The 27183-nt window shown below is 40.7% G+C and overlaps 2 protein-coding genes across 9 annotated transcripts in view; one reads left to right on the forward strand and one right to left on the reverse strand.

The window, feature by feature from the left end:
* Positions 1-26146, forward strand: CCNT2 (cyclin T2). 5 transcript variants are annotated; one of them, XM_032693444.1, is made up of 10 exons: positions 1-212; positions 926-1007; positions 7341-7469; positions 8179-8239; positions 9235-9297; positions 15643-15688; positions 16995-17158; positions 18888-18958; positions 19189-20600; positions 25834-26146. In XM_032693444.1, the coding sequence occupies exons 1-9, from the start codon at positions 13-15 to the stop codon at positions 20587-20589; spliced, it is 2217 nt and encodes a 738-aa protein (XP_032549335.1). In that variant the 5' UTR covers positions 1-12; the 3' UTR covers positions 20590-20600; positions 25834-26146. The 5 variants fall into 5 exon arrangements, with proteins under 5 accessions (XP_032549335.1, XP_032549336.1, XP_032549338.1 ...); XM_032693445.1 differs by having other exon boundaries at positions 19189-20326; positions 20425-26146; XM_032693447.1 differs by having other exon boundaries at positions 11-212; positions 9235-9320; positions 19189-26146.
* Positions 21442-27183, reverse strand: part of MAP3K19 (mitogen-activated protein kinase kinase kinase 19) — a 19745-nt gene continuing 14003 nt past the window's right edge. For 3 of the 4 annotated variants that reach the window (XM_032693434.1, XM_032693436.1, XM_032693433.1), the window contains one exon: positions 21442-27054. In XM_032693434.1, coding sequence (XP_032549325.1) covers positions 26988-27054 — 67 coding nt within the window. In that variant the 3' untranslated portion in view covers positions 21442-26987. The remainder of the gene's footprint in view (positions 27055-27183) is intronic. The other variant, XM_032693435.1, reaches the window with a different exon arrangement.

The raw sequence follows: 27183 nt of genomic DNA on the forward strand, positions 1-27183 counted from the left end.
GGCGGAGGTGTCATGGCGGCGGCGGGCGCGGGGTCCGCCGGGGCCGCGGCGCGGGGCGGCGGCGGCTCCTCGGCCGCGTCGCGCTGGTTCTTCAGTCGCGAGCAGCTGGAGAACACGCCCTCGCGGCGCTGCGGCGTGGAGGCCGACAAGGAGCTCTCGTACCGGCAGCAGGCGGCCAATCTCATCCAAGACATGGGCCAGCGCCTCAACGTGTATCCGAGCGGTGCCGGGCGGGACGCGCTGAGGGCGGCGGGGGACGGGCGGCGGGACACCCTTTCCCCCGGTGTGGGAGCCCTCCCTGGGACCCCTCCCGGGCTCCCACAGCCCCCGGCCGACGCTCCCGGGGGATGGAGCCGTGGCCTGAGCCACAGAATGGGAGGAGGAGCCTGCGGGGTCCCCGCGCCGCGCTCTTTGTCGGCGGGCGAGGGGCCCGGGGCTCCCAGTGGCCCTGCCAGCCGCGGGTGGGTCCCTGGCTGCGGGTCTGGGCACTTATAAAGTAAAGCCCAGTGCCCCCAGACCCGTTTTCCACGAAACGGGCATCTCCTCCGTCGCCGTTCTTTAATGTGATTTTAAAAAGAGCGAGCCTAAACCCTCACAGTGCTTGCTGAAATAGTTGACTTGGAACGAAACAAAAGCACTTGAGACGGTGTTTCAGCGCATGTCGCTCATTGATGAGTTTTCATTCAGCGGGTGACTGGCGAGCCTGGTGTAGGACTCTCCACATGGTCTGCGGAACAGATGGGAAGGATCCGTGTTAATATCGGTTAAGTGCGTGTTAGTATCAGTTCAGTTCTGAAGTGTCCTTAATCCATTTTCGCCTGGAGACAGCATGTTGAGAGCAGTGATTGATGTGGAAAGTCCATCGCCTTCAGATCTTGTAAACAGGTTTCTCAGTATGTAATGTTTCCTTAATTTAATCTTCCAGCTCTCAGCTTACGATAAATACCGCAATTGTTTACATGCACAGGTTTTATATGCATCATTCCTTCACGAAATTTAATCGAAATGTAAGTATGATTTCATATGTGGTAATAATATGCCGGTAATTTTGTCAGTCTGACTGAGAAGTGTTGCATTCAGGAGTGTAACGTTTGGTTTGTTTACAGGAATTGTAGCTTCTTACCAGTGAATTAGAAGCAGCAATGATATGTCTTTTCAACTTTGAATTACCTTAACCAGTGGCAATTAGATTTTATCTTCTGCCATGGAAATGAAAAAAATAGGCACCCATCAGCAGGCACATTTCAGACGTGTGAAGAATGCATTGAGACGTTTTGGATGTGGCTGGTGCCTCTGTTTTGTAGTTTGAAAGGCTGATGTGTAGGAACACACATTTTTCTTGATGAAGTCCGTGGAAGTGTCTGTCAGTGATAATGTGGTCATGTGTGTATCCATATGGATTATGTGTCTGTTCCTGAAACAGTGTAAATTCATTTAGCTAGTCTAGTCTTAAGTGGTGTGGTGATAAGTCATATCAGGCAAGAAAAATCTTTAAATCTGGTAAGAAAATGTAAGCTCTCCTGTTTCAACTAGTGACCTGAATATGCTGACTCTGAACACAGAATGTGTTATAAAGAACAGAATTCTTCAGTAAAAATACTGGCTGTCATGGAGGAATTCTGTAACAGATACAGAACTTGAGATAACAACCTGGAAATGTCAGGCCTCTTTTTTATGTCCAGTACTGGCTGCAATAGTTAGAAAAGTAATAGTATAGTATTCTAGGTATTCTTGGGGTTTTTTGTTTGTTTGCTTTAAGCAAGAACAGTTAATAATGATCGTGGTACGTCACTAAATGGTGAGGATAAGTTTTCTTAGATCTTTTAATGACAAAATAAGCAGATGGAGACTGTGACAGGTGTTAGGTCTAGACCAGAGCAGACCTTGATCTACCAAGGGGTAAAATCATGCAAACCTTGCACTGTCTGCAGTTGGGGCAGGTACATAGTGGGGTGGAGTGAGAGCCAACTCAGCTCTTTTGTCTGGCATGAATTTGTTTGCTGTCGTTGGCTGAGCAAATAGGCATCTTATTTGGTGTTTATTGGCAGGAAATACATATTTCAGAAGTATATTACATTATTTTTTGTGCAAAATCTGAGATAAATTCAAACTTTTGGTAGCTTGTTACCAAAACTGCGGTGTTGATCCAGATAAGCTCCTGTTTCTCCCCACTCTGTACCTGCCCATGTAACCTGTAGCTGGTGGAAGAGGAGCTGGTGAGGCATCCGAAGTTTTCTGTGGCTGTGGATGGGTTAGGCAGAGCTGCTTGGAATGGAGAGATGTCTCTGTGCAGAGCTGATTTATTTATATATAGACCTATATAGCTCTTATATCACCTGCTAGAGTGTTTGTTCTGTCACCTGGTAATCTAGGATAGATTTAGGCAGCAAGAAGCTTTAGTTGCTGTCTTTGGTTTTTCACTGGATGCTGGTAAATGACAGTCACTTGGAACTGGAAGCACTGCAGTATTTGGATGTATAGTGCCCTTTATATGAAAACTATGTCTTAGGTTATACTTAAGAATGTTAACATTCACTGATAAGCTATGGCTAAATGCCATGGAAACTGCAACTGTTACGGGGGAGGGGGGGGAGTGTATTGGTAAAGTAATTCTCAGGTAATAGTATTCAAAGTTAAAGGCAACTGCAGGTTTTCACTCAGTATTCTTGCTGAACTCCTTTTTGTAATTCTCAATGAGCGTCAGACCAGAGAGTGGCTTTGTGTGTGTGCTGATGGGCAAGTGCATTTTCTTACTCGCATTCCTGTGGGGTAATGGGGGTGGGCTCAGTGAATGGAGTCACTCTGCAAATACTCCCAAACCATCTGTCGGGTTCTCTGTAGGAAAAGCAAAAGCCAAGGACTGTAATAAATACTTAATATCAAATCTCCAGAGTACTTGGCAAGCTAAAAAAGGTAAAAGTATTCACCACTGCAAGAAGAAAGTAATCCATAGAAATTAAGGTACTGGCAGTTTTGAAGCTAAGACCTAGCAAAAATTTTCTATAGTGTAAGCAGTATGTCTCTAGTATTTCTTTGTTGTGTGCACGGGGTGCTGTTTATCCATGGCAAGAAGGAATCTGAAGGCTGGGGCTAGAAAATCAGATGGCCATTAGTCAGAATGCCTTATGATCTTCTGAGCTGAAAAAATGTAGCCTATGTTTTATTGGTAGATTTATGTTTTTAGGCAACTAATAAGTACTTGTGTATTTATCATCATGTGTAATTGCCAGGTTATACATCTGTGTCACATGCACTTAATTGTTAATAAACAGGCCTTCTAGTGGAAGCTCAGTTACTGAACGGCTGTTGTCTTAATTCTTGTTTTTCCTTCAGTATAAGTTTCTGCTAAACAATTTTACAGGCTTTCAGGAGTTTCAACCATCTGTGAAGAGGGAATAGAATTCCCAAAAGTATCTTCAATCTGTGGAACCACAGGGGTGGGATCAAACAGTTAATGTGTTAATGTACTGCTCTGATGACCAAATGGCCCTTTTTTGGTGAAGTTACTGTGGGCTGGCAAGTCATCAATTGCTATGGATTGCCCACAAAGTACATGCAAAAAAGAAAGTATTGATGTTTTGATGTTGCAATCAAAGCAGGTTAAGACCTTACAAGGTTGCTGTGCCCCAGTGATAGGGTGGAAACTTTACCAATTCCGGTGAGCAGAATTGGATGCCCCTGGCTGTGCAAATGACAGGAGTTACTATGAAACTCCTCAGCATTAGTACAAATTAATCTTTCAATGTTACTGTTGACCAGGGCACAGTAACTTTGGTTTGCTGAGTATAAAGTTGGTCAGTGTTAATACTGGGATGGGGATGGAGCTCACTGGTTTTTTATAGGCTGTACTGGCCTGGCTGTTATCCTTAAAATTATCTTGAAAATTTAAATTCTTCTGCAAGTACTGTTATGTAGCAAATAGTTCTTTTGGATGCATATTCTTCAGTACACTGTGATTTGAAGAACAGAAAAGGGGGAAAAATCCTTGGTATGCTGGAAATAAGAGGTAAGGCATCCAAATGGTAGCTGTAGTTTTTAAATATAATCCTTGGAAATGCCATGTGGAATATCAAACAACCAGTTGAAAATATACATGATGTCAAGGGGGTTTTGGGACATGCAATGAACTTAGTGATGAGCCTAAAGAAGGCCGTATGAGGAATTTTTTCCCTTCAAGTGCAAGGTAGGTGAGTTGTGTATAGAGGGTTTTGTGTCCCATCCTTCTCTATTCCCTTCCTGTCTCCTGTGCAAATTGTACAAACCATCTTGTACAAATCCCAGCATTAAACAGTTGACTTGGCAGTTATGCAAAGTTCTTAAAACTTTCATAATACACTTCAGGCTTTAGTGAGGATGTTTTGGATCCTTCAGTTCTGGTTTTAATCTTGCAATTTAACATATTTGCTGCTTTTAAGCAATGCAAGCTCCTGCTTATAATAAAAAAAATCCCTGCAGCTCTTTGTGTTCGACCTTGAAAACCCTCTCATAGACTGGAACCACTCTTAATGTCTTAAGCTAAATTGTATCAAATCTAAAAGCATACTAAAATTGGCATTAAAAGGGAGAGGGAAATCTCAGAAAACTATGTGCATGCTACATGTGTATTCTGAGATTTTTCTGAATGCCTTTGTTTTTACACTATGTCTTGTATTTTGTAAGTGAAAAAGGACTTACAGCACATTTACCAATGAAACTTGCTGGTTAGTGCTCTTGGATTGTCTTAACAAGGCCCTTATGTTTTGGGAGTTTTTTTTCTTTCAGTGGGACTTGGTTTCTGAGGTTCTCAGCTAGCAAAAAATTGGATTTAATTTCATAAATCATGTCTCTTCTGAAGATATTTCTCCAAGTCTTAAAGACTATTTTGTGTGCATGGTAGAAAATTACTTTAAATTACTTCGGTTGATGCCAAATTAAGATGTTTATGTATAGGAAGCTTATCGCTTTGTCAAATATGTGTTTCTAATTTTGCCTTTTTGTTTTACTTTGCTTTTTTTTGGCCATTTTTGGGAATTGGAAATGAATGAAAGCATTGAATTAACTTTGCCAGTTATACACTTAGCAGGGTGTGTCGTCTTCACTGGAGACTGCATGTGTGCCAAGTCTGAAATTTTATTAGGATGTCTATTTTCTGAATAAATACCAAGGAAGATAAAAATACTGACCTACTCAAAACTGGGAGTGAGAACCCTTGTCCTAAACAAGACAAAGATCTGAATTCTTTGGCCAGAAGCCAACACTTCTTTTTGAAGGAAATAGATAATTGGGCTGTACAAAGATTTCTGATGAACCAAAGTTAAATGACAGTTAATCAGCTTGACTTAATTAGCCTCCAGAACTGTGTTTTATGTAAGGTCTTGGAGATCAGGAGTTGTGTGGAGACTTCTTGGCCAGAAGGGATCCATTTCAATAAACTAGAAGATCTCCTGAAGTCAGGCTGATGAAGGTGCTTTTTTGGAATGAAGTAGAACCTTGGTGCAGTCAGACACAGAGTAATAGTGAGTGACAATTTGCTGATGATTCAACTATGTGGTCAGTGGTGACTTGGTTCAGAAATGCCTCTGGGAGATGGAGATTGTTGGAGGTGGATTTTTCAGAAAGGTAAATTGTGAAAATTCCACATATGAATAACTATGCCCACAAACTGTACAGGAAGAGACGTGGGCTTATATGGGTGAGACATCTGCACTTGAGAGAGCTTTGCCTGGGTTGTTGCAATCACTGGACTGGAGTTTGTCTGCTCTATAACATGCCATATGTGTTGGGTTATACATATGTGTGCTGCTGCACATCTTCTGCACTTCAGAGCTGTTGCTACTCTCCCTCTCTCAACTCCAGAAAGCCTTTCCAGCATTTATTCATTTGTGAGGCTCAAGTTACAAGCTTCTTAAAAAGAAAACAGGGGGTTTTTTCTCCCTTATAGAAGAATTTGTTCTCTCTGACTTGTTTTGGGTGGGTTGGGTTTTTCAGAGTGCTGGATTTCTCATGGCACACTTCTACTCATCAAAGGGTATCTCCTTCCCAGGGTGTCAGTTTTCAAGTCTGCCAACTTTAAAGTTTTTCTTAAGATCCAAGCAGGCATTTCAAAGTGATTTAAGGATGCAAAAAGTACTCCCTCAATACCTTTGAAAGGTTCTAAAATTTAATCCCTTAAATGCTCAATTCTAATCAGTTTGTTGCAGTTTTCCATATATTGCAAATCTTTATGCCAAATGCTTCATTTCATGATAATAAAGGGCTGCTTGCTGATAAAAAGAAGGCAAAGCTGGCTTTGGGGGAGGATGCCTCCTAGTCAGTCTGGTTCTGTTTGGGCACTGAATGAGAAATCCAATACCTGCACTACTTGCACCATGCAGTAATTAAATACTCAGCAAGCAGCTGCTTCAGTCTCTGAATAAATGCTTTATACTGGCTTAATTTTAACCATTTTAATCAGCTCATATCTAGATGATTTCTACTGCCATTTTAATTCCTCTTTAACACGGGCAACTTTTGCATACAAAGAGGACCTAATTCTTCAGTCTTTTGTGGTTTGCTGTGTTCTGTGTCTGCACACATCTGTTGTTGTAGCTGACAACAGGCATCAAAACTACTTCATAGCTCTCTCCTGGGTGATACTGAACTGCCAATGAGAGCTTTGCTACCAGCTTATGACACCTAGAGTTTTATATAAAATTCATCTTAAAATGTAACGTGTAGTCTTTACTAACATTTGATATAACTGACGTTTTATGAATCCTTATGCTCCGTTCTCCAGATACTGCTGGGCGTATAGTAAAGTTTCTAAGAATACATATGTATATATAAAGTTTCTTTTACTTATACAACCTGTGTTTATATAACAAGCTGTTTTTATTAAAGTTCTGTGCAAAGTCTCTCAGTCTTTAGGAGAATCAAATGCTGGCAGAACTTGTGATCAGCTGTTTTGACTTTTACTGAAAAGATGGTGTAATGACTCGCTCTGTGCAAGAAATTGCCTGAACTTTCTCACAAAGTATATTTAACTTGAAACAGCCTGTTCTTGTGTGACTAACTCTTCTGGACCAAATTATTTTTTTTTTTTTTATGTTGAACTAGAATTAGTTTGACCTCAAACTTCTTACTCACAAATGTAATTTAGCATTTTGCTGCTCCTTCCCTGTGCTGCTGGGAGGATTACATCAGTTATAAAATAAAACATGACTAGTTATATTTTTGTTGCCTTGCATGATTTCAAAACTGGGAAAAAAAAGCCACGAATCCAACTTCTTAAACTTTTTCTATTTATTAGTTTAGACTCTCCATAAAAATTCAAGTCCTGCTTGTAAAAAGTTAAAAAGTACTGATGTGTTTTTCTTCTTCAGATAATGTCTCCTACGGCATTGTTTTTGGCTGCAAAAGTGGAAGAACAGCCACGGAAACTTGAACATGTTATTAAAGTAGCAAATGCCTGTCTTCATCCTCAAGAGCCACAACTGGATACAAAGAGTGATGTAGGTGGAAGTCATGGTTTTAAAGATGATCAGATGACACTTCATCTTATGATCTGTGACACTGTCTCACTGGGTTATTGCTGTCTGCAGTCTAGGAAAAAGCCTTTTGTTTGTACACCATTTAAGTCTTTTGTATTACTTAATGCAGCATAATTAAAGACTCGTATTTGTTGTGACACTTGAAGAGATTGCTCCATCTTGAAATTGCATTATTTTTAAGGCTTCCACATGTAGAGTAGAAGATTGGATGTTTAAATAAGAGGTTTCATATGTGGTTCCCTGAGTGACACAGTTTGTGCAGAGCTCTGAGTTCAGGACACTGTCTCTCAGGCAGAGGTTCACTGTGCCCTCTTGGCTACATGTGATATAGTTGTCAGCTGCTGCCTCTGCTGTACGTTGCTACTCCTTTCATTTGCCAAAGTTTCTACAGCTTCCACTTATTTTAGAGTTCACATTATCTTTCCTGAGCCACAGGCCAGCTGAGCATCTCCAGCTGTATTTTTAAAGTACTTGTAAGGTGAATAACCTGCCCAGAGATACTCAAGTTGACTTGCACTGGGAAACCTTTGTAATTCTCACCCTGTTCTGAATTGTCAGTTCTAACTGACTGCTCTGGTGTTGCCAGTACCGGTGTTCAAACAGGCAGCATGTGATTGAAATTCTCACACAAGGGATTGCTGCTCTTCACCTGTTTGCTTCTCTGTTTCAGGCTTACCTTCAACAAGCCCAGGAGCTGGTTATACTTGAAACAATAATGCTTCAAACTTTAGGTATGTCCTAAATATCTCCCGTGCAGCCAACTGACTATGAAGGAGTAATGGGACCCGAGTAACTGGATTTTTGATGTGCTCTTGATACACTAGAATTTTACTGTTTTCCTGTATAACTTCTGACCTGTGAATTTAGTTTTGTGTTAGCAGTTCTGCTGTGTTCACTTTGGAGAAAAAAAGGGGCATCTGTACTTAGGAAATAGATTTTTCTGACAGTTTGAGTTAGAAATGTGTAGGCTTCCAAGTAGATTTTACTCCGAAGTAGTGATTACATTGATATTTCTTTGTGTAAGGTAACACATTACTCTGGGTTAGCAGTGTATTAATCCTGAAACAACCCATTTAATGGTTCAGATGATTCCCAAATTTGAAATGAAATGTTCTGCTAAGAAATTCTTCTGACTTTAGAATACCTTAGAGATAATTCCTGCTAGCAGACTTGAGAACACAGACTTGCTCAGATATTCTTAAATACCACTTGGAGTATATTGTTTTTAAAAAAATAGCTCACAGTAGTGACCTAATTCTTAAGATAGTTCCATAAACAAAGAAGGGTTTTCTAAGTTACTAACCTACAAATTGACTTAATTTGTAATTTCATAGCTGCAAATAGTTTTAAGTCCTAGAAATCAATAAAGTGCATGTGCACAAACACATGTCTGCATTGCAGTTTTTCCTGACTTATTAATGTGCTAGAAACTATTCAGATATGTTCAACGTTAAAAATACAGTAATTTCCCAGGTTTTGTACGTGTGTATATATATATATATAGGCATTGAGTTATTTTCCTAATGGATCATGAAGTAGCTATACCATTTGCCATTCAAAAGTATGAAAAGGTGCAGAATAAAAGGCAGTTAAATCCTGCTACTTGTTCTGCAGTACAAAGGTTTAGTTAAAGTATTTTAGGTCTGTGGGGAAGCATATAAGGGGTTTGGGTTTTTATTTTACGGATGCAAATGTATAATTCTAAAATGTATTTGTAACTCTTCAGGTTTTGAGATTACCATTGAACATCCACACACAGATGTTGTGAAATGTACACAATTAGTGAGAGGTCAGTGACTTTTAACCACTTCTGTAAGTCCTTTTTTACTTTTCTTGTAAAATTTGAAAGTAATGTTATTTGTGTAATGTGATCTTCACCAACTGAGTTATCCAAAGAGTATGTTTAAAGCTAGTTACTAAAAGCTTGATCTTAACCTTTAGAGATTATGATAAAGAGTCCAGTCCTCTATCCTTCATAACTTTTTTGTCTTCTTATAAGATTTGATTTTAACAATACCTGTTCCATGTGTTCTCAAGGGACAGAAGCAGTCAGTAGTTGAGAAGTGGTTGGCCAGCTGCTTAGTATTGTTCTAAGCTGATTATTTGCACTCTGAAGTAGTTCTACCAAGTGAAGTTTAGGCTGCCTGTTGGCTGATGGTAGTTTTTTTGTCTTAGTGAATCTTTTTAGGTAATGAACTGAGGGGTAAAGGGAGTGCATGGCAAGTCTGCTGTCACATGCAAATACTTAGAAATGTGACTAATTGTTTTCCTGGAGCCTGGTGTACTTGTTTTGGATGGTAGCACAAAACCCCAAACCTTTGGTTAAACATATCTAACTTGTATGCAGCTTAATGTGACTGGCAAGAAACCTGTTTTGTTCTTTAATATTTTTGTGACTTTTCAGCACACCTTCTTTAATTCTTGAATTGGTTTCCTTTGGAACTTTAAAAAAAAAATTTAAAAATCCTCTCATAAGATGGAGGATGAAAAAAAATCAGGAATCTGTTGTAAAAACACCTAAAATAAGCTTTTCACTTTAATTATGTTCCTTAAGTAAAAAGTGTTTGGAAATGATTAGTCCATGGCTTTTAGTGATAAGTCCTTGGCTGGTTTTGCAGTGAAAAATGCAAAGTTAAGTGCTCCAAAGTTTTTGGTGTTTTTTTTTTCCTTCTATAAAATATACAAAAGTTAGTTACTACTTAATAATGTTAACTAGGTTTGTTTGTAACTCTGGAATTAATGGTGTTCTTTGAAGGGAGAGTATCTCCTATTTTCAAGTAACTTAATGGTGCAGTGTCTTCAGAGTCTGAGTAGGGCTGGTGCTGTAATTTAGTTGCATATAAAGTACCTTTATTGCTATTCTTGCTATAAGATAATGATTCTCTGCTTTCTTGTCCAGATTTGGCTGTGACTTGGTGCACGGGTGTCATTACATCTAAAGCTGCATCAGCAGCTCTGTAGGGTTTTGCTTTGGGTTTTCTTGGTCAACATAAATGTGGGCACATTTCAGTGTTTTGTGGGAGCCCCTGTGCTTCTGCTCAGTGTGTGGGGTGTGGCCAGGGGTGAAGGCAATGTTGTCCTGCCTCAGATTTCCACATTAGTGAGTGTGTTTGACTGGAGCCTACAAGAAGGAAGGCACACGGCTACACAAACTGTTTCCTTTAGTCAAGGATAGGTACCCCTCTGATAGTTCAGCTCTTCTCTTTGTGTTTTGTGTGCTAATCTTTTATACTGACAAAATTCATATTTTGAAGGTACTGCAAATTTTTTAATTTGACATAGTAAAGCTAGTAATTAATGTCAGCAGACTTGAAAAAAATGCTTAGAATTCTAAAATTATATCAAGTCTTGAAATCTGAAGACTTCAGTGAGGGCTGAAAGTCCCTGTGCCTAAAGGAGTGGTGCAAAGGGAATGTAATTTGTCTGCTCCTTGAAAACCTACTCACTGAAGTAGCTGTGCTCCTTAGTATGTGTGTGTATGCAAGTGGAATCCTTGGCAGCACATGCCCATCCTGGGAATGGTGTAGATTGAGAACACAAGGCTTGAGGACCTAATATTTAAAAAAAAAAAAAGGAAGCAAATTAATACATTAATTTAAAACATCAAGCATGAAGTCTGTAGTCATGCATGCAAGTCAGGCAAGGACAGAATAATTACTTTCTCTTATGTATTGAGAGAACAGAGATGGGCTTGTGGGCACAGTGATGTATCTTCAAAGACACAGTGGTGTGAGTTTAGTTCTCTATCCATGAGATAGTTATTATAGGGCAGTGTGGGATTTTAATGTCAGTAGATGCAACACTCAGATATTTAAGTCCTGAAGGTTTCAATACCTAAGACTTGTCAGTGTTAAACTGTTAGTGCTAAAGGGATTGACTGAGAAGTTAAAGAAAGCCAAGGTTACTTATTCCAGTTCTGGTAATGTCACCTTGGACAGAAAGCACCATTTCAGAGTGCAGAGATACCCTTTTTTATTAAAGGTGATTAAATTATCCAAGACCATTGTGATTAAAACCTCCAACTGCATGTTTGGGGAGAGAAGGGAGGGAGGAATGTGATGTGGCTGATGTGCCTCTGTTTATCAAAACAGAGGCAGCAAAGTTAGCTGAGGTATGGGAATGTACTTAAAGACTTGGCTTGGGATGTGTGCACTGCATTGCCATGTGGTGAGAAGGTGCCCTTTTTCTGCCTAAACTGCAGTGCTGTTTACTCAGAGGGTGGCTGATTCTCTGTATCAGTTTTTGTTGTCTTGCATTCGGGGTAGTGTGTTTTATGCTGTCACTGTTACCTGTATTAACCTTTAAGCTACTCCCTTTTAAAAACAAAATGAAAAACATTAAAATAAAACCCAGATTCTATTGTTCATGCTCAAAAGGTTCAGCCGAGTCCTTTGTCAGAAGACTCTCTAGTCTGGTAGTGGCACACCAGAGGTAATTGCTGGAAGCTGAAGATGAACTAGGAAGTGGGAATAGGTGCAAATAAACATAATTGCTTCAACACGCAACTAAAGAAAAAGTCGAAGTCTTCTCTAAGATTGGAAGCCTTTTTGAAGGCAGTGTTAGACAGCAGGGGTCATTGTAGATAAGAAGTGACTGGATGGATACTGGATGGATACATAATGACTCATGATGTTCAGGCATATGCTATCCAGTTATTCCTTCTGGTGTTCAGAGACTCCTGGGTTAATGAAATTGTTCCACCTTTACAGTTTGGTCAGTAGAGCAGACGAGGAAAATGGTGTGGGCTTAGTCTTTTTTCTGCACCATTCTTCCTCAGTGTCAAGAGACTGAGAAGAGGAGACAGGACCATCATTCCTTAGGATCCCACAGGTCCTTTAAGGAATCTGAAGACAGTGGATGTGTGAGGGCCTGTCAGCAAGCCTCAGTGCCCATTCCAAGAATTCTCCAGTACTGAAGAGAAGAAAAGAGGAAAAAAAACCCACTAAAACAACAAAACCAGTTTTGTTGTCTATCTCCCTTGCTGGCTTCAGTGCTGGCTGAATGATCAGCAGTGAAGCTGCCCTAATGCCAAGACTATGACATGACATGGTCCTCTTAAGCTCTGGTGCAGAATCAGTCTGTTCTCAGCCTGCTTCTGGTGAAACTTGAAGGGGAGGAATCTGTATTCTCATCTCCATCTTGGGAAGTCTTCAGTCATTCCTTTTTCTGTGTTGGGACACAACCTTTTGGAACTGAAGATGGGATCTCAAGGATTTCTAGGATTGTTCTCGCTACTCTGCAGGTTATCAGGTACCTTGAACACCCATGATCCTTACTAATCTTTTGTGGAAATTGCACTGTCAAATCCTTCAAATATGCCATAGTATCTGTGTGCACAGGTACCATTGCTTAAATCAGGCCAAGAAAGACAAGGTCAGCAGAAGAGGAGGTGAAAATGCATCAGCTTTTTCAGAGGGTATTCACATGAGGAAAATTTAAGTCTTAGTGTACTAAGTGGTGTGGAAAGATCTGAAACCCCAGCTGCACTCCAGCACTGCTGCAGGTGGCCTTCACATGCTGAACTTTGACCTCAGGCTTTTACAGGCCTGTTCCCAGGGTTTTAGTACTTTCAAGAAAGTAAAGCCACCAGGACTGCTCAGCCCTAAATGCCTACGCCATGGCCTGCTCCAGCCCTTTCCAGATACAGCAGGCATCCACCAGCAGACCTCTGTTCAGAGCCTGGGGCTCTTTTCCTTTGGCCAGAAGGACTTCAGCAAGCTCCTCTCTCCTGATGCTGACTGGCTTATCTGCCATCTCCTCTTTCTGGGGAATGCTTCCAAACGTAGGCAGGGTCCAGGCATAGCCACCTACCACCCTCCTAAGGGGGACTTGGCAGTCACATTTTCATGAGTATCCCGAGATCCAAGATAAGCTGTGTTGAAGAAAAGACTCAGATATCTTGGAATTGCAACCATTGTGTGGCTCTGCCCAGTAAAAAGCATTTTGGTTTCCAGTTGGCAGTTTCTTGGAGACGGCCTTTTGGAAGGTATATTGGACAGCAAGTCCTGTTCCAAAATATTGATTCCAACTTCAGTGATCCCCTGCCTTACGGTTGCTTCTGCAGCAGTGGGACAGGGTGGATGTTTCAAATCCCTCTGAACTGCTGAAATCCCAAGCTGGTCATTACTGGCTGGTATTGTAGCCATCGGTCCAGAGGCTTGTGAGTTTTAAGAGCAGCTCTGCTGGCTTGTTTGAGCCTCTGCTTCAAGATGATTGGAATTTGGAGATGTACTTTTCACTACTATAATGGAAGTAAAACATGAAAATATAGGAACCAAAATTCATTAGCTTTAATTTCTGTGATGGATTCTGCTAAACCAAAGCTGTCCTAAATAGAAGAGTTTGGGAGGGATGTTTTCAGTTGTGCCTTGTGTTATCAAAGGCTTCAGCTGTGAGCTGAAATTTCTTGTTGGTTTTGCAAATGATGGTTATTTAGCTGTAAATAAGTTGAAACAGTATCATACTACTTGTAGTATAGGTAAGGTCTTTAGCACATTAACTTTTGATTGGGGCCAAAATGTGTGTTTCAAGATACGATTCTTTTCTTTCAGGTATGTGTTTTGATTTACTCAACTTCCAAGCTGATGTTAAATAGAAGTTTTCTGGCATCTGCTTTTCTTCCTTGTTCAAAAGGGACATTTCAGTAGAGATGCTTCTTGGTCCTAGTCCCTTAATTCAAACATGTAACTTTACGGAGTGTATAAATCATTGAAGCTCCTTTAGACATTGCTTTAATGAAAAATGAAGAGCAAGACATCAATTTGAGTCTCACTGAACCACTGTGTATTTTCATTTGTTTTGTTATGACAGTGTCATTTCACTTTTTCTTTTTTTGGTAATTCCACCTTACATTTCTTTAGTTGGGAGGGAGAGGAAGAGGTTATTTGGTATGCAATTACCATTACAGTTTGCAAACTAAATATTATAGTATAACACATTGTCAGTTCACCTTCTGATTATTATGGATCAGTAGAATTTGTGTGTGGGAACAGATCCTGTTACCTTGCTACTTCCACATTCTTCTGGGATTATGGCACTGCCTGGCTGTTTCGCATAAAGACAAGTCTGATTTGTACTCCCTGGCAATCATTAGAAGTTGAGTTAAATCACATTTTATTATTATGCTATTTAAAAATTAAAATTTAAAAGCTGCTGTAGTATTTCTCAAACTTTATGGAAATATTATTATTAAAATAAAAGCTTAACAATGTTCCCTTTGACATAAAATTCAACACTACGCTCTCTGCAGGTAGCACTGATTTCAAGTGATAGTGTCAAAGTAAGACTTGAATGAAGGCTGCATTCAATCTGCCTTGTGCCCAGCTATCCCATTAATGCATGTTACAGTAAGTTCTCTTACCTGAGTGAGCAGTTGGGGTGTCACTGCAGGGGTCAGCACTACCTGGCTGTAACAGCCTGAGTCAGTAGCTTTTCATTTCTGGCATGTTGCAGTCCTGTGTTTTGGTTTGGTTTTTTCCTGACTAACTAAAACGAAGTTTGTTTTCTATTGAAGCTTTGCCATAGGTTTAAGAAATGTGGAGCAAAAAGTTCTGAGCACAGTGCTCTTAGTTAGAAGGAGCAGAAAAATGATTTTTTTTTTTTTAATTTTTTTTTTTTTACCCTCCAGCTTGGGGACTTGTGGTGTTGTACGGCTTTGGGAGCGAGACATTGCTCTGGTTTTGGGGAGGTTTGGGGGGTGGGAGGGGTGTCCTGCCATGCTCCTCTCCAGGAGCAGGATGTGCACTGTGCTGTGAATGGGCTGTGACTGATCTGTCCTGCAGCCCAGGGAATGGCAGGGATCACCTAGAGGTGAGGGTTGGGAAGCAGCGCTTCCCAGAGGAGAGTGCTCTCATCTTTGAGGCATCAGAGGGGTTGGATCAGCAGAGGGAAGCTGTTCTATGAGTTGTACAGAGGGAGGGGCAGTGAATGGAAGGACTGGTCCAGCTCCAGTACTGAATGTAAGGGCCTCTTCTGTGTCTCGGAAAAGATTATTTTGAAGGCTAGTTAGCCAGATTCAGATCAGTTCTGTAGCAATGCTCAGCAGTGATTTTGGAAGATAAAACTGTTCTAATTTTGGAATGAACCTGATGAGTTTGTGCCGATCTTTAATCTCCCTGTTTTTCTTTTCTTACAGCAAGCAAGGATTTGGCACAGACATCCTATTTCATGGCTACCAACAGGTTGTTATCCTGAACCTCTTTGTTGCACTGTTGTAGCACACTATAGCTTCCTTTACTGCAGGGCCCCCTCCATGTGTCTTACCCTTGTTGCAGCGGGAGACTGGGCCATCTCCAGTGGTGGTTCCTTCCCGCCTGCAGTGCGGTGTATTGGACAAGGGCCTCGTGGCACAAAGGGGTTAAATGCACAATGAGAAGTGTAGTGGTGCTTTCTGATGACATTTTCTCGATTGTGAGTGCATAAATCTAAAATTGGTAGCCTGAATAGCAGCTAAAGATTACAAAGAGATAAACTTAACCTAGAAATCCGAGCATCTTGGTAAGTACAAAACTATTTTTAGTTTACACTTGTAGTTAATGGCAGTTTTCTCTTAACTTTAAATATGTTGATCCAATCTTAACTTATAAAACTGTAGTGGGCCTAAGTTCTTATCAGCTGGTTTATTTTCCTTTTTAGATAGACTAGTACAAGCCCAATGTTCTTCCATTTAAAAATAGCTCTTTAATCTTAATATACAGTTTTAAAACTTAAGTACTTAGATAAATGTAAGTTCTAGGATTTCAGATGGGTATTGTGTATACATAGCCTGTCACAGAAAGAACTAGAGAGCAGACTTCACTCTTGATTTCTTGATTACTTCAACTTCTTGCCAAACAGCTTGAAGCTTTATTTAAGAGGATTACATTACATGTACTTAGTTTTTGGGCAATATCTGCTGGTTATTAGAACTTTACAAAGCAAATCAATCAATCCTTGTGGTTCCTTGATGGGCAAGATTCTGTACTTAAGCATCTGTTAAGTTGTGCTAAAGCAGTGAAACTGAGCCAATGTATTTTGTGCTGCTGCCAGCTGGAAGCTGAAGACAAGTTCACAAATATCACAAATCCAGGCCTATGAAAGCCAAGCCCACCAGTAACTCACCTGGTTCTGTGGAACTGCTGGGGACCTTCTGATTGTCTCATTCAGAGACTGCAGAATCAGCTGTATGCTTTTTACTGTGGAGTTTTAATTGACCATATTATACTTCTTTCTTTTTAGTACTGAAGTACAGTAGAATAACTGTTAAATTTATTTACTATTCATCAGACTTTTGATAGCAAAAGCAAATTAAACTTTTCTGCCAGATAAATGCCCTGCCCTTTGTTTTCTTAGGGCAGTAAGATATCTTATGAACTTATTTAGCAAAATGTTTAACTGCTGTTGCTTGATGAGTTGCCTCATTCTATCTGTTAATGGTTGATTTGTTTGGGTTTTCTGTTTTTCATGTTTGATTTCCTTTGGTTCCTCATTACGAAATTTGTGCAACAGTCTTCACCTTACTACGTTCTGTCTTCAGTACAAGCCCACAGTCATAGCATGTGTGTGCATTCACTTGGCCTGCAAGTGGTCCAACTGGGAGATTCCAGTGTCAACCGATGGGAAACACTGGTGGGAATATGTAGATCCTTCAGTTACTCTAGAACTGCTAGATGGTAAGTGATACTGCCTTTCACATCTGGAAACTCAAGGGTTTATTATTCAAGAGATATGCAAGGATTGGGAACATATTATACAGTAAGAGCTTTAAGCCTAAATTAAGTCTCACTGACTTCATGTACCATTTTGTCAGGGGAAAGAAAGGCATAGGAAAGGGGAGAGCTTTGGAAGACAAACTCGGGTTTGAGACCTTTAGTTTTTGAAGGGGCATCCTTTTGTAGGTGCAGGTCAGAATCTTGAGTTTAAATATTTTTCAGAACCAAGAATGATAGAAATGTACCAGTGCAAATTCCTGCAGTCCTGGTACTGCACTGGAGCAGAGCAGTTGTTTCAGTCACAGTGTTCATAGGGGTGCACATAAAACCACCGTGTTCACAAGGGCAGTTCTGCATTAACAATTTGGCATCACTTGTGGTATCTCAAATGCCTGTAAAATAGCCTTTTTCTTGTCAAAAGGCTTTTCCTGCAGAAAGCAAACACCCAGAACTTCACATATCTGGAAGTTTACTGTCTTTTGAAATAGCACCTATTACAGAGCAGTCTGGATTTAAGGCCCACATATGCTGCTGGAGTGGGAGTGAGAGCTCCTGAGGCTTTCAGATCCATGTGGACTTTATTGATCCTGGAGTGAAATGTGCAATTTGGAGTAGTGGTGGAGGTCTTCAGGCTTCCCATGGCCCAGCATGGCTCCCCAGGGCCTGCTGCTTTCCTCTGCTGAGCTTTTCTTTCTTAATGGCAATTTTGGGGTTTTTTTGTGAGAAATTGAGTAGATGTCATGTGAAGCACAGAACTGGAGTCAACTTCAGAGTGCAAGTTCAAACATCTCTGTCTTAATGGGCATCTTTAAGTTGTATCTAGTTCCAAACACCACCCTGCTTCCTTCCTACCTGGCTGTGGGTTTGTGGATTTGGAGGGAATGCTGTGAGTTCATTGTGAACTTGGCTCTATTCTTCAGGCATTTATGTGTTTGATGGACTCAGGCAGACCAAAGGCCTGAGGCAGTTGTGCACTTGGGAGCAGCTTAGTTTATAATTTGTTTGTGGAGTTCTGGAGAAGCCAGTTCTTCCAGACCTGCATTCAAATTCTGACTGTACTTAATTATTTTTAGCTTAGGAGTAAAATTAAATTTCAGTGGAAAGTATTTTTATTTGCAGCTGACAGGCATGGGGACCTGCTCTTTCTAATTGCAAGGATCTTTGGGTTTTAACACAGCCAAGTGCTCTGCCTTGAACACCATTTATTTCAAAGCTGTCATTTACAACAGGGTGCTTCCGAGGGTCTGATGGTGATATTGTGTTCAGAGCTGTTACTGGTTGTTCCTGGAGACAGTGACTTAGAAACTTTAAAGGAAACTTAACTTCATACAGAAAATGCCCTGGCTGAATGGCAAGTATGCTATTTTAGGAGCTGTTGTTTGTGTAGGTCCCTGTTGAAATTTTTGGTCTAACAAAAACAGGTTGTGCAAGAGTAAAAACAAAATGTAAAATTCAAACCTGTGTTTCAGAATGCTGTAGTGGTCAGAAGTCTGTTGCAGTCTGAAACACTGTAGCCTGTTTTGTTCAAGGCTTACCGAACCATTTTTGAATAAAATATAAATTCAGATCATGCACAGGCTGTAGCAACTATTGTAAAAGCTGTATGAACTCAGACTAGGAAAAACGCGTCAAGTTTTACCTGTTTATTACAGAATCAGATGTAAAAATGGCTTTTTTTTTTCCTATTCAGAGCTAACTCATGAGTTTCTGCAGATACTGGAGAAAACACCCAGCAGGCTCAAGAGAATTCGAAATTGGCGGGTAAGAAGTTTTCCTGTACCAGTGTCTGGCAAGAAGAGATGAACTTCTAGGAGAACTATGAACCAAAGTGAAAAGTTTATTTATATTGTATGTGCTGTTTATTCCTGTGGCTGGGTCAGGAGGAGGTGAAACTTTGAGTCAGCTTTTATCCTCACCTCAGAGCTAAATTCCAATGGACTGTCTAAGTATTCTAAGCTGTGTATTTTCTCACTTCTTTCTTTTTTGCTTAGGCAAATCAGGCAGCTAGGAAACCTAAAGGTGATGGACAGGTATCTGAGAACTCACTTCTTGGTTCATCTTTGGTCCAGAATTCCATTTTGGTGGATACAGTGACTGGTGTAGCTGCAAACACAAGTTTCCAAAAACCATCAACATCATTTCCCGCACCAGTACCTCTGACCTCAGGAAGTATTTCTGTTCCAGACAGTCATGCACCTGAAAATTTGGCAATATTAGCTACAGGAATGCCAAGTACCTCATATAGTTTGGCATCACACCAGGAATGGCCTCAGCACCAAGAGCAAACACGGACAGAACAAATATACTCTCAGAAGCAGGAAACGTTGCCTGCGAGTCAGTACAACATGAACTTCCAGCCGGGGACATCTGTACAGATGCACTCTGGAGTACATCACAGACCTGACAAACTTGCTGAGCATTCTACTGTCAAACAAGAGTATTCTCATAAGTCAGGAAACAAACACCACGGACAAGTCGCTGCTCCTGTAATAATTCCTCAGAAAATGTCTTTGGATAAATACAGGGAGAAGCGCAAACTAGAGACCCTTGAACTAGATGTCAGAGAACACTATGTAGCAACCCCGGGCGAGCAGCAGCATAAAAAGCACCTGCAGCCACAGCCGGCCAGCAGCTCTTCTGTTACATCTCCCATTAAAATGAAAATTCCCATTGGGAACGCAGAGAAGCCTGAAAAACACCTGTCTGATAAGAAGGAAAAGGGTGGCTCGCTCAAACTGCGCATACCCATCCCGCCCACAGAAAAGGGGGCCAGCAAGGAGGAGCTGAAAATGAAAATCAAGGTTTCTTCCTCAGAAAGGCACAGCTCGTCGGACGAAGGGAGCGGCAAGAGCAAGCACTCGAGTCCCCACGTCAGCAAAGAGCACAAGGACAAACACAAGGAGCACTCGCTGAACCGCCACCATGGCGTGGGCCACAAGCACTCCCACGCCCACGGGGGTGGCGGCAAACATGGCACTGACGGAGTGACACCAACTGTGTTGAGGAGTCCCGTTGGCCTGAGTAGTGATGGCAATTCCTCTAGTTCCGGCTCTTCGAGAAAGAAGTTGCACAGCAACGATGCTTCTCACAACCACCACTCCAAAATGAGCAAAAGTTCCAAAAGTTCAGGTAGTTCATCTAGTTCTTGCTCTGTTAAGCAGTATGTATCCTCTCACAACTCTGTTTTTAACCTACCCTTACCCCCTCCTCCCCCTGTCACATACCAGGTGGGCTACGGACATCTCAGCACCCTCGTGAAACTGGACAAGAAACCAGTGGAGAACGGTCCTGATGCCCATCCCCAGTACAGTACAAACAGCCAGCATATGGACTACAAAGACACATTCGACATGCTGGATTCGCTGTTAAGTGCCCAAGGAATGAACATGTAGTCACTTCTTAGGTTGTTTTTCTTTACCTTTTTTTTGTTGCCTTTTTTTTTTTTTTTTTTTTTAATTTAAGAATTGATAGAATGGAAAACTTCCTAATATAGCAGTGGCAACACCAGCTGTTGCTGCCGTGGTTTCAGTATATGTAAGTGCTGCTTTATCCTTCACTCTGAGAAGAAGAGGTATAGTAAACAAGTCTTTATCTCCACATATGATAGTGTTATAAATACTGTAATAGCATGGAAGGTGCAAAACTCTCAGTATTTCTACGACTGCAGCTGAGAACAGTAGGATGAACGCCCGCTTTTAGGTGCATAGGATGCCTCGAGCATTGGTTATTTATGATTTTCAATACTGCAGCCACAACTTTTTGTTGCCTAGTTTTTGGATGAGTGTCATTGTTTTCTTGTGTATTTATACTGTATGTATGATTTGCATGTTTCAAAGATAAAGGGATTAAAAACAGTATACTGACAACTGTTTACAAGGAAGTGGAGAAAAATGTACATACATTTTTGTATGTTTAGATATACCATAAATACTCAGGATTGGAGCTGCTTGTAAGTGTAACAGAATACACATTATTTTATCTTGCCAGAGTCCATCAGTTACTCAAACAAAGATGGCACTTTGTCTTGTTTATCTTTAAACTGTAGGCCTTATTGGAAGCCGCTTAAAAGGGACACTTCACTGGAGGAGCATCCAGGACCAAGTAGGGTCAGCACCACACAGTATTAGCAGGGAGGCAGGAAAGGGGGTAGGCTCTGCCCACTCAGTATGGCCACACCTCAGAAATGTCCCTAGATTTCTGAAGGAAAAAGGAATTAAAATAAAAGTTTACATAATCTTTTGATGTGAAGTGCATTTAAATGTTTATTGGCTTGATGCAGTAAAGTAGACACAGAGCTGTTAATAATGGTTATGTAGAGTAACGTGACTTAACTGCAATTCAGAGCTGTCATTGTGGGAAAATCATCTCTTTTTTTAAAAGAAAAAATAAATCATAATTTATTCTAATAGTGAGCAGGAGTCACTGTTCCCATTACCATTTCAGAATAATACCCACGTTCTGAAATCCAAAAAGTGTACTTGTGTGTGATGCCATATTTCTTTTACAGGTGAATGCAGTCTTCACAGTAAATAAGAATAAAACTATTGATATCCCAGCTTTATATTCCAACAATAAAATAGTTACCAGTGATTCTGTGCATTGTACTTGTCATTAGTTACCAAATTGGAAGAGGCTTGTTCTGTTTTTTTCAGCTCTGGGGGGGGGGTTATAAAACCCCTCAGTGTCCCAGTTAAACCACTGGCATCCATTTAATCTGCCTGCAAGTGTCAGGGCTCGGCTGCTCTTCCCAGGGGCTTTGCCTGCAGGAGGAATGACGGGTGTGAAATGTCCTTGTGTTCTCCAAGCCAGTACTGCAGCTCAGCCGCCTGGAGAGCAGAGAACTGACTTTCTGGGTTGTTACTCAAACTTTTCATAAGCTATGAAGTACCTCAACACGAACTCAGTAGATTTCTAGTAGCAACAGCCAGTTTTTCCATGACTTCTTTTGACTTGGAAGTGACCATGATGTGAACTTTTGCTAAGCCGCCTCATTCCCTCAGAGCTCCTTTAACTCTGTAAGTCCCCAAGGAACATCTGCAGCTTTGCCCTTCCAGTTCTTTACTCACCTGTGCTTTACATGATAAAACTGTTCAATCTCAGCCCGGTTGGTAGTTGCTATATGATGTAACTACAGGTATATCAATTACTATGTAATACTCTGTTTCCAGTAATGCAAACGCTTGTAATTACTTGAATAAGTTTTATTTGAACTATGGATACTTTTTTTACACTTTAAGGAATATTTAAATGAAAACCTGATTGCATTTTCTGCTATATCTTATCTTAAGTCAAGGCTCGTGTACAAAATCCAAAGCTGTCTTATCCCTACTGACTTGGTTATTTTTCTACATTGGGAATGTAACTTCTTAGTACAAACTTCTGCATTGTTGGATATTTTCTATCCTTTTATAGTCCCTTTCCTTTCCATCTCAGTGCTGCTCTTGAGTCTGATTTGTAACCAATGTAATCTGCATTATATACTGTCCAAAACCAGAGCCTGGGCAGAGAGATGACATAGCAGGAAACTGTCTTAATTTGTCTTTGAAGCACTACAGTACTTTCTTTTTGAGTCTGTTTAAATAGATGTGCCCAGAAATGCATCTTATACAGCCACTCTGGATAAGCAATATATTGTACTGTATATATAGCATTTTCTGTCACAACCTGGAGTTAAAATGTCTGGATGGTAACTAGTGCCTGTCTAATATACATTGGAATGAGCATAGGCCTTCCTCCTAAGGTGCTGTTTCAAAAGAATTATTTCCTGTTTTGATTCTGGGAAGTTGTGAAATAATAGTGGACAAAATGTTGCTATGCTACATTGAGATCCAAACAGTGAGTTTTGGTTTCTCTGTAAAGGATGTCCATAAAACTCATGGAGTTTGGTTTTCAATGTCATTGTAAATAGGTGAAACTGTACGTGTCATTGTGTTTGGAACTGAATTCCACCACTGAAATCAGTGGTGATCCCTGGGGCTGAGAGGGAGGGAGAGGAGATGCAGCCAGGTGCCACTAGTTTGCCCTGACTGAAATTAGTGACTGGTGTGAATGGCAGCCTGGCTGAGGGGTGGGAAGGAATGAAAACTGACGGGATCGGCATTGGCCTCACACGGGAATGACTGAATAAATGCAATAAAAGGCTCAAAGTCAACACTGTTCCTTTGTTCATCACTTATTACAGATTTTTTGTTATAAATTTGAGTACAAGAATTATATAATTTGTAAAATGACACTGTAGTGGAGACCTTGGTACAACACTATTAAAAATCCTCCCTGTTTGTGAGATCTGAGGTTTGTAGAATAGTGAAATTCTTTCATATGTTGAATCTTGGTCTGTTCCTGATGGTGGGAGTGCTGGGCTGATGTATCTCACTGTGAGCTGGGTCTTGGCTATTTGCATAACATGGCAGTTCTGTACATTCTTCTGGCTAATTGTAAATATAAATGTTTCATAATAGCTTAGTTGCATTTTTGAGGTACAGCCATTTGTGTGAGATTAGAAAAAACTTTATTTCTAAGAACTTGTAAAAAAAAAAAAGTATTTTCAATAAAATTCCCTACCTCACCTCTATTGTGCAAAAATGATCCCATTTTCCTATGTTGAATTTTTACAAAGTTGGAAATACAAAGGTCCTCTTTCAGTTATTGGCTAAACATTGCTGGTTTTCATCAAATCAGTCAAATAACAGACTGCTTGAAAGTCTGAAGTCTCATTTGTTTCCTTTGCTCCCATTCCAGTGTGGTGATCAGGTATTTGGTACCTGAAAAGCAAGTTCTAGATCTGTTATGCCCTCTCCAGCTGCTTCCTCCCTGTGCCCTGGGGGCCAGAGCTTGTACCCTGGAGTTGTGTAGGGGCTGGCCAGGCTTCAGGGGAGGGTTATTATTTTTCTTTTCAGCAGTGAGGGGGTGGGTGACAGTTGTACACCAAGCATCTCTCTGACTGTAAGGGGGAGAAGAGTTCTCAATGTTTTGCAGGGAAGGGAATTGGACAAACACTTTGCTTTCTTTAGTTGGGATGTAAATGCACATTCCCATAATCAGTTCTAAAAAGAAATGTCTTCAAAGACTTGGAAGTTATGCCAAACTGAACTAGCTAATTAATTCCTCCTTCCTCTGGAATGCCTAACTTCTTACACCTTTTAAAAAGTAGATCACTAGTGCCAGGAGTGTTCTCTCCAGTTGCTGCTGGGAATTACTTTCTCTGCCTCCTGACATGGATATAGCAAACCCAAATCCAATTTTTAACCTTAGATCTTTCAGTGGCTGGGTTTGATTCCTCTGCGTTCCTGCACCTGTAATGGCAACATTTTCCTTGCCATAGTTGAGAGATTGTGTTCTTTGACAACACCTGTAAAATTTCTGAGGCTGTCCCATGGTGCAGGTCCCTGGGAGAAAGGAAAAGAAGGGGAGAAAAGGCATTGGACTGTGTGTACTGGAGGCCCTTCCTCAGGAGAACTCTTGTTCTCTTTTGCTTTTGTGCAAGAACCAGAGATTTCACAGGAGGGGTGGAGAAATGGCATCAGTTCCTGCTCAGCTCTGTAAAAAGCACTGATTTTGAACCCAAATAATCTCAAGAGACTGTGGGTTTTCTAGGCTAGGTGTCTGCTTCCTTGGAAAGAGAGGTAGAGGTATTTTTAGATGCAAATTTTTACATCCTATTGCTGTTGGTAGTTCTGAGACCAGTGTAAAATCGGTGGTTGGCATTCCTAAGGACCCTCCCTTCTCCTGAGATGAGAGCAGTGGCTCAGAGCTTCAAACATTGCTGTGTGAAAGGACTAGCAAGTACCCTGCAATGATACAAGAACAGTGTGTTTTCAGGCTCTCTGATTTAAGCCCCGAATCTACAGGAAACCTGGAGTCACAGCAAAGCACCCCCCCTAGTGCTTGGCAGCCTGGCAAGAGTTGTAATGGGCTCTTACTGGTTTCAGATTTAAACCAGTAAGACTTACCCTGCTTGAGTACTATAATTAAGCGTCACCCTCCTCCCTGAGTCACTTCTCATGGAATATACAGTTTTCAAGGTTTTGCACCCTTTCTCTTGACACCTTAATTAGGCATCTGGATTTGGATGTGAAAATCTGTGATCTCCTCGAGTAAGAAATGGCAGAGTTAGACTTGTTTCTAGAATGTCCCACTAGACTGGCTCAGCCGAGTGACCCAAGACTCCCCAGCCCAATGTCCTGCTTGGTTTAGCTGTGCTGTGCCCTGGGCTGGGCTGCAGGCACATCCCCACCATCTCCAGCAGATTAGGCTGAAATACTTTGTTGCAAGTGCTGGCCTTAAACTGCCACCTCCTTCTCAACATCTGGTTAATCAAAAGCAAAAATGTGCTTTCACATTTTGATTAAAGGCTCGGGTTCAAGTTTTACATACTTCTAAGTTCCAAACTAATTTTAGTGTAATTAGCTGGATTAAACATGACAGTTAAATTACAAATAACTAATAACCTTAATATTGGAGAGTGCTAACAAGAGACGTTAGTTTTGCTTGTAAGTCATGTGCATAAGGAAGGGGATTTATAATGCTGACATTTTATTAATTAACTATATATTCTAGAGCATTCCCATTCTTCCCCACTTATATCTGTCATCTCAGCTTCATTTCATGCTAAATAAAACCTCACATTTACTTTGCAGCTTTGCTGGAGACGCTACATTAATCTGAGAAGAATTAATGCACATCCTGGAATTATGTACATCCCACCTGAGTTCCTATGCCAGGGCTCCCACCTTAACTCTGCAAAGTACTTAAATGTGAAGATCCTTTAACGTGACGTTGCCATGGATTCCTGGCATGAGCACCAACCTGTATTCCTCAAAATAGGACTGTTAACTGCTTGAACTTGGAAGATTACTGTGATGTTGGGATTCTCTTATACTGGCATTATGTTCTGTCATTGTTATGTGACATTATACCTACAGAAACTACCAATAAAGGATTTTGCTAGAAGTACTGGTTTCTCTTTGCTTTTAGAAAGTTTAGACCAACTCTCTGAAATCAGGCGACTGGCATTAAGCAAAGCTTGAGAGCTATTTATGAAACTAAAGTGTTTTAGCACTCTGAGGAAGTTAGAACTTCCTTCTTTCCCTTTTGTAAAACACTAATTTTCACGTTACTGCTGGCACTGAAGTCAGTGCCTTGAATCCTTGAGAGCTCAGCTCTGAACACTTGTAGGGCTGAGTTTTACTGCATCTCTTCCTGGAGCCTGGGTGCTCACAAAGGCTTAAAGTTTACCCCATTTTGATTGGAAGAAATCTTACCAGAAACAAGACATTTTAAATACTAATACCTGCTTTTTTTACTTTGGTTTATTACTGTATAACTATACTTTTTAATTTCATTTAATTCTGTGCAGTTAGTAGTAGCTACTTCTACTAATTGTTACAACTACTTTTGCAGTGCAGATGGAGACTGTTACATGTCATCTAATTATAAAGAGGTCACTTCAAGTGTTTTGAGAAACAGTTCAAGTTTCCAATGTGTATCAATACCCCATGAGGACAGGAAGGAACACAAAGCCAGACCCTTCAGTGTTACCAGTGACAGGACAAGAGACAAGAGGCACAACTTGACCTACAAGACAGTCTGTTCAAACACATAAAATCCTTTTTACCTTGAGGGTGGTTGAAGCCTGGTGCCTGTTTAATCAAAGGCCTAAGACTCCTTGTACACAACTGCTCTCCAGTATTTCAGCTGTCCCTTAAAAGTCCTGTTCCTTCTGGTCTCTTTTCACAAGTGAAAATCTTTTATATGGAAAATGGATACTCACTTGGCAAGAGTTTTGAAAAATTCACTGTCTTCCTTTCACAAAGGGATGGTCCAGCAACTGCAGAGCAGAAGGACGTTCATGTTGATCCCTGCATTGAAGGTTTCAAAGATCAGGACATAAAATTAGTATTGTGCCTCTGAGGGAATCGTAAAATCTAAATGCAAAATTAGCCTTTTTTTTTTCTTATTTCTCTAGTCACTACTCGTTTTTAGGTTTT

This window comes from Chiroxiphia lanceolata, chromosome 7 (genome assembly GCF_009829145.1).
Source record: "Chiroxiphia lanceolata isolate bChiLan1 chromosome 7, bChiLan1.pri, whole genome shotgun sequence".
In the NCBI taxonomy this organism is placed as follows: domain Eukaryota; kingdom Metazoa; phylum Chordata; class Aves; order Passeriformes; family Pipridae; genus Chiroxiphia; species Chiroxiphia lanceolata.

Coding starts and splice junctions, on each gene's coding strand:
- CCNT2 (XM_032693444.1), top strand. CDS start 13: ATGGCGGCGGCGGGCGCGGGGTCCGCCGGGGCCGCGGCGCGGGGCGGC. Junction 1,008..7,340: donor TCACGAAATTTAATCGAAAT/GTAAGTATGATT, acceptor TTTCTTCTTCAG/ATAATGTCTCCTACGGCATT. Junction 7,470..8,178: donor AACTGGATACAAAGAGTGAT/GTAGGTGGAAGT, acceptor TCTCTGTTTCAG/GCTTACCTTCAACAAGCCCA.